Consider the following 7,377-nt stretch of genomic DNA (forward strand, 5'->3'; position numbering starts at 1 on the left):
AGTATAAAATTTTTAGAAAACGAATGTGTCTAGATGGTTCAAATATCGCAAAACATCCCGTTAAAGCTGTTTTTATTTTTGAATGGCGCCCGTTAAAGCTGTTTGCTCAGTGTCCAACAGCCTAAAGAAGGTTTATGGCAGTGTTTGAGGGGCTGTAACTTTTTGTGCGTATTGTTTTGGTAAAACCTTAAGATAACTAAATAAGTAATGAAGTCATATGTCTTTCAAATGGTATAAGAATTGCAGAAAATAAATGTGTCCAGATGGTTCAAGTATGGTCGCAAAACAGTTGGAGCTGTTTGCTGAGTCTCGAGCAGCCAAAAATAACTTTTGGCAGTTTTAAGTGGACAAGGTTTGATGTACATGGTCAACTTTTACATTGGTCAAGATTGTAGAGAAGCACAAGGTGTCTATCAAGGTGCAGTCTTAATCAAGCATATTCTGCACGGATGGTTAAGATGTTTAGGTCATTTTGCCCATTACTTAGTTATGGGTGAAAATGGTCGCTTTGTATTATCTAATATCTCTGACCCATTCCTTAAGCTGGTAGGTTATGTTCTGCTTTAGGTAATGGGTATTAACTTTGTCAACAAGAATACTCAAAACCAAAATCAAAACTACTTAACCATTAAACTTAAAAAGAAAAGAAAGATATGAACAACAAATCCAAACTGTGTTTATTTCTGCAAAGTAATATTTTCATCTTGATTCAAATTCAATAGTAGTACCAAAAAAAAGTACTAAGCCTCAACTTGCACTTCTTGAGTTCCATGCTTCTCAGGGATTACAAAATCATGCCTTTTTAGCTGATCAGCTGCTTTTGATGTCAAGATTCGCAAATTAGAATTCTCTGTAATCTCTAGAACCTCAGGCAGCCCGTTAATGCACCCTTTCGACATACCCACATCAATCCTTATGGCTCTATTATCACAAGCCCCATTTATACCACCCTTTTGAATAGTATGCCCCATGATCAGCCTTCTTGCACCAGGAATCGTTGCAAGTGCATGTTCAAGCATGCTACAATCGCAATCTTCAGGCACTTTAGTAGAATACTTTCTCAACGAAACAACCGAGCCCCTAGATCTAACTAAATCTGCAGATACATTATCTTTCAAACCCATAATCCAATCTCTTACGTTGTTATTAATCTGTTCCAAACCATAAGCAACATGATGAGGTAAAATCCCACCATGAACAAATACTGATTCACCAACAACAAGCACAGTTAAGTTCTTTGACAAGAATCTAGTTGCTATAGGACCTCGAGGTCTCAATGCAGCTATTCTAGCTCTAAATCCATTCACATATTCTTGTTTAACACCTGGAAAACTCAAAGGAATTCCCTTGTATAAATCAGTTGGATTTTCTAACCCTTTGCATAATCGTTTCATGTTGTTACCTATACAAAACCAATCAGCCCAATGTTGAAACTCATCCAATCCAGATGGGAGAGTACAATAAAAATTCCCATCAAGATTCATAATTTCATGATTCCCATTCATGGTGATCACATTACCACCTATCTTAACCGCTTGTCGTTTAAGTTTTTCAAACAAGTAAAGAATTTTGAGTTCCTCGCCACCACGATCAAGTCCATCCCCAACTTGTACTAGTGTCGATGACCCACCCGACCAGTTGTCATTAGCGTCTATCAGGCCTGCAAGATTAAGAGCTTGTTTGGCCTTGTCTAAGTCGCCATGGAGATCACCCACTGCAACTAGACGGGCTGGGGCCAGGTAAGTTGTTTGGGTGAAGGGCGGAGATGGTGGGTCGGGCAGAAAGATACTGGAGACCGTGAAGTCAACGAATGTGTCTATGAATGATGATACAATATTTGGTAGGTTTGTGCATATTGTCATGTCATCCATATTTGTTATGTACATTTGTTTGAAAGGTTTAACCTTTGCTTTTATAAGACTAAAGTGGTGACTACTTTATAGACATCTTCTTTGACTCTAGTAAATTGGTCGTCTGCAAGTCATTTAAAAGTATTTGTTCTACCAAAATCACTAGCTTAAGTTTCTATGTCATTGTTGGTCATGCCCTACATAAGAAAAGAAACTTCCTAGATGCATCAAAATCTAAAAAAGGTTAAGATTTTATTAAAAAAAAAGTGAATAATGACATAATTTGGAAGCAACACGTCCCATGATGCTTAGTTAAATTTTGGATTTTGCTATTTGTAACAGTACTTTCATGCATTTCTTTTCAAAATATGTTTTCTAATATACACAATATTACACATGATACTTCTTTTGCTATGTCAATGTCATTGCGTGGAAATGGTCTGTCAGCTTCGTTATTAAGGCAAGCAACATAACCACTGCTAGACTTTGGTATATTCAAGTAGACTATTGTTTGATAAGACCTTTTCTGAATTAGGAAATCTACTTACTATTTCAGAATTTAGCTTTTGTATACCCCGAAGAGTGAACCCTTTTTTTTGGTAGCCAAAGTACGACTCCTAAGGGGCAGAGGTGTAGTCGGCAAAAAAGAATCGGCAAGTGATTTTGGCAAGTTTGGCAACCTATACCATATGTATTGGCAAGTTTTGACAAAAACCATTGGCAAGTAGAATCGGCTAGTTTTGGCCGATGGTGGCAAAGAATTGACAAGATTTTATAGAAGAAGATTCCCATTTTTTTTGTTTGTATTTGTTTTTTCTTTTTATGTGGCAAGTTTTGGCAAAAAAAAAATACTACTACACCATTAGTTTTGGCAAGGATTGGCTAGTTATTGGCAAAAAATTGCTTGGACAAATGTCAACTTTTTATTGGTTCAAAATTTGTCAATTTATCAAACTATTGGCATTACACCCTTGTCCTAAGACTCCTCTGCTTTGCTGCTAATAATTTGATTGTTTAACATATTTAATCGTAATAATGTAATTTATAATAAGCATGACCCATTGATGCTTACAGCTTACTTGAGTAGTTGAGTTAGAGTCTTAAAGATATGACAATGCTAAAAGTAGTACATTGATCTTCTACTTGAGTCTTTCTTATTATGATACAATGAACATACAAATTGATACGTATAATGTGTTAACAAAGAACCCTAAATATTATACTTGCATGATACTTTTTTTTTAATTTATTCTAAGACTATCTGCAATGCTAAGAATGCCTTTAGGCGTCCTTGAGTTGACACATCATATCCTTACAAATCCTTATATATCTTTAGTTCCTTACAAATCATTCAAATCTTATAATTTTATTTTCAACCTTACAAACATCCTTACATATCCTTTTACCTACATTAAAAACAAAAATATACTAGGTACGGACAAGTAAGGGCATGCCCTTAGGTAAGGACATCCTTCAAAAAATCCTTAATTTTGGAAAAACTTTAACGCAAAAGATATCCAAAGGCACACAAAGGCGTCCCCACCGAAGATAGCCTAATGGGATTCAATGTGTCCTTTTGGAATTATGACACCATATGTGTCTAATCAAGTCTTTTTGATGATACCATATTGGGTCTTTTGGAAATTTGACTGCGAAATAACCAACTTGACAAACAAAGTAGTTGGTGAACCCAACATACTCGTCTGTTTGCTCGACCTTTCTCACCCAAAATAGACACCTAAAGTCGTGTCTCGTCGCTTAGTTCGTCGGTTCTCATCGCCGCTTCACCAACGAGCGACTAGCGACCGGAACCTTATATGGGATCCACCTTATCCACCGTTAGTTTTTGTTTTCAATTAAATAAATAATAAAACAAATAGTCATGAAAGTATAACAAGGGAGGGGACTATTGACTGGACTGTGTTGACACTCAATGAGTCAATGACATACATGACCACTGGAATTGTGACTAGCAAATCAAATCAACCAAACATCACAAAAATTCCAAAAACTGTAAAATTAAAAGCACAAAAAGGACATTTCATTTCATTCTATTCTATTCATTTGATATATATATCTATATACACAATTCCATCCCTTATCCTACCACAACATGATCCACTTATCCTAAACATCACCATTTCTACAACTTAAAAAAAAACCCACTAAGATTCCATTTTTAAACACTTAGCAAAAATAGTAGTAGCCATGATATAGGGAAGGATATAATAGTAATAACACTAATTAATTAACCAAAAACAGAGCCACAAGATAAAGACATCAACAGAAAAGCAGCTTGTTCAACTTCACCATAATACCGAAAATTCTTAAAATCCATTTTTCGCCTTTTAACCTTTTTCATTGGTGATCTTTGGCGTTGTAACATCCCTACTTCTTTACCAAATGTCACCAATTTTATCCGCAACTCGCCCCCTTTTTTATTCTTGATCGGTGACCCTTCACAATCGGTTTTGTTGTTGTTTTTATCGATGTTTGTCGATGACGAAGAAGACGACACGGGTGACGGCGGCTGTTTTATGTTGTTGTCGTTGTTTGTTTCGACTGTTGTTTTCTTCTTTCGAAATCGGATTCCACATGCATTACAAAGCGACTGCAAAATCAAACACATCAAAAACATAAATTAAAAAGTTCGATGATAGAATAATCATTCCGTAAATGTTTGGTGGGGCCGCTACAAAAGACTGATTAAAAAAAAAAATTTACCGGTTCAAATCCATTTCTAATTTCACATAAAAATGTGATCGGGATGGGTCAAATCAAGTCTAATGGACTATTGGGTCAGGGTTTCTCTCGATCTATTATTCTAAACCTTTTTATTAGTCTAAGATAATTAATATATATATAGTAATAAAAATGCACAAAAATGAAGGTAGATTTATAGAATTGGAGATTGACCTTAGGCCCAGCAGGGCCGTTTCTCCATAAGGGAGTTTTAGATGTTTTGCAATCGTCACATATCTTTTCATCATTTTTACTTTCTTCACACTTCATTGTGCCCTGTTAATTAAAATATATATAAATATTTGATTATCATATATATATAAACAAGAATTTTTTTTTGCAAATAATACCTTTTTTTTGGTTGATCAGGAACAGAAAATATGAGGATCAGCTGAGCTGAAGAATCAAATCAGAAAGAAATGAAAATAATAATCATGATAATAATGATGTTTTATTTTTGGGGGGGATTGGAGTAATGGCGGCGGAAGTGAGCGGTGGCACGATCATATGAAAAAGAAATTTTGGCCGACAGTGACAGAGAGAGATAAACAGTGGCTATATAAATTGGTGAGTGTGTATATTGGGAATACTATGATGTTGTTGATAATGAAAATGATGATTGATCGGACGGTTGATATATTTTGGGGAAAAAACCCTACTTTTATGGATTGGTGTTTGTTTTTTAATTATATTTTTATTTTTATAATTGAAATATGACGGAAGTGGCCTCGGGCTGCTTGCCTGCTTCATCAATAAATAAATAAAACCAAAAATAAAATCAAGATAAATATAAGGAAAATGATTGGTCTTTTTTCTAACATTTTAACTTAATAATCCTTCTAATAGTGTAAAAATTTAACATGTATAATCCACTAAGTATCTTTTCTCATCATCCTCTTTTCATGTGGCTTGATCAAAGAATTATTAGGTTGATTAATTAAGAAGATTCATCATTTTCTTAAATATAAAAAAAATGATTAATCCTTCTAATAAAATAGCCTAAAAATTATTTTAACACTCTAAAAAGGTGACATATGGTATCCATTAATTCTCTTTCCCAATCTCGTCCTCTGATTTTTTCATATGTCATCATCTAATAGTTAATATGATTTTTTATGCTATTCTAATAGTTAATATGATTTTTTATGCTATTTTGTTATAAGAATTAATCATTTCCCTAAATATAATCTTGGAATAGTTTTTCTGAAATACCACGTGTCAATGTTTGGCGTTAAAAGTGTACTGCGACACTCATGTCATCATAGATTGACAGATTGTATGTAAAATATGTATCCTATGTATTCTTTTCAACGAAAATCGCATCCACAAGAAAGTTAAATGTGTAATCGTTGTGTTTTCATAATTTTTCTATCGGCACACTTAATTAGCATCCCGGTTTTTTAACATTCCATGTTTCGACATAAAACAACAAGTATCATTAGTTCGTTATATATACCGACTCTATAATGTCGATCATTGTTTACGTTGCAAACATGTTATGTAATTTAATTTATTTTTTTATCATTATAGTGCCAAGTTACTGTATACGTCGGAATCCTAATTTTTAATTGGTAGTCCTTTTCAATTTTGAGCCTAATATTGTATTTTTCTTGTATTTTATTATCGGAATTCAAGCTAGAAACCAATGTGTCGATGCTCCCAAACATTCACCCTTATTATTCCTCCGAGTTTGAAACCTCTTTTATTTTACCGGCAATCTTTGTTTTCTCCATTTGGGGGTTTTCCCGCCACTTCTATTGTTTCAAGTAGCTAGTAATTTGATTTTCCGGCCATAACAAGTTTTGCATATCACTCCCTTCATTTTAATTTATTTATTTTTGTAATTTCTGGCAAGTATTTAGGTTTACATGTTTCGCTTTCTTATTCAATAATTTTCTTTGTTAAGATGTGCATTTTGGTAAGTTTTGACCTTACATCCTTAATCGTAGAATCACTTTTTCGATTGATAGTGTTAAATTTTACCCGTTAATACATGTGTCGACTTTTTTTAATTTTCGTCAAAAAAAACATATATATGTTGCTATGTTAGACGTTGGCCGGGGTTATACTTATGTGGTCAAATAGCCAAATCTCAAAAGAAATGCATTTCATTTCAGAAAACAAATTTTACATATATGTCTTCTTATTGGGTGATGCGGTCAAACACCCAAAGTGTGATGATGTTTTTCATGTCTTTAACAATATAATATTTTTTTTTTTATCTATTTTTTCTGTTGATAAATATTAGTTGTTAATAGTTAGTTTTCTTACGTTAATTTTTAATGTCAATAACGGGTTTTTATCTAGGACTTTCGGATAGATAAAACCTTATATCTCTCTTTAAATCGCTAGATCAAGAATCTATTGGTATTTTTTTAAATAAATATATCATACTGATAATAATAGATGACCTTGTCTTACTCGAACATCATATGTTAACTAACTCGAATCTTTTAATTAAGCTTAGGTAGACCAAGGCGACTTGTTTATTAATTTTATTCTGTATAAAATAGACGACAATGATTTGAGGACAATGCATGGTCAACACAAGCTTTTTCATGTTAAAACAAATTTAGTTGAAAAAGGAGACCACTAAAGACTTCTTCCTAATCATAAGACAAGAATAATTGATAAGGATTTGTACCCATTCTTATCATGGCAACCACCTCTGACTCCTGTTTAACTTCTCGTTTATTAATTAGTAAAATACAATTTTTCCAATCTTGTGAACGTGTAACAATTAAAAAAATTGATTAATCTTTTTAAAAATTTTCTATCATCGAAA

The 7,377-nt window shown here is 33.3% G+C and overlaps 2 protein-coding genes across 2 annotated transcripts; both read right to left on the reverse strand.

Moving 5' to 3' along the window:
* Positions 1 to 670: 670 nt before the first annotated feature.
* Positions 671 to 1,891, reverse strand: LOC122594584 (shewanella-like protein phosphatase 2). The gene has a single exon (XM_043767023.1). It carries the CDS (start codon positions 1,884 to 1,886, stop codon positions 741 to 743), a length of 1,146 nt encoding a protein of 381 aa, XP_043622958.1. The 5' UTR covers positions 1,887 to 1,891; the 3' UTR covers positions 671 to 740.
* Positions 1,892 to 3,852: 1,961 nt separating this feature from the next.
* Positions 3,853 to 5,171, reverse strand: LOC122594585 (GATA transcription factor 15-like). Its single transcript, XM_043767024.1, has 3 exons — positions 4,943 to 5,171; positions 4,767 to 4,868; positions 3,853 to 4,461 (listed from the first exon to the last, which is right to left on the reverse strand). Exons 2-3 carry the CDS (start codon positions 4,860 to 4,862, stop codon positions 4,099 to 4,101), a joined length of 459 nt encoding a protein of 152 aa, XP_043622959.1. The 5' UTR covers positions 4,863 to 4,868; positions 4,943 to 5,171; the 3' UTR covers positions 3,853 to 4,098.
* Positions 5,172 to 7,377: the final 2,206 nt, after the last annotated feature.

This window comes from Erigeron canadensis, chromosome 3 (assembly GCF_010389155.1).
Source record: "Erigeron canadensis isolate Cc75 chromosome 3, C_canadensis_v1, whole genome shotgun sequence".
Classification (NCBI taxonomy): Eukaryota; Viridiplantae; Streptophyta; class Magnoliopsida; order Asterales; family Asteraceae; genus Erigeron; species Erigeron canadensis.

Excerpts from the sequence above, each read along its gene's own strand:
- LOC122594585 (XM_043767024.1), bottom strand. The coding sequence starts at position 4,862 with ATGAAGTGTGAAGAAAGTAAAAATGATGAAAAGATATGTGACGATTGC. Across the intron at positions 4,462-4,766 it reads ACGGCCCTGCTGGGCCTAAG|TCGCTTTGTAATGCATGTGG; the intron begins GTCAATCTCCAA and ends TTGATTTTGCAG.
- LOC122594584 (XM_043767023.1), bottom strand. The coding sequence starts at position 1,886 with ATGTACATAACAAATATGGATGACATGACAATATGCACAAACCTACCA.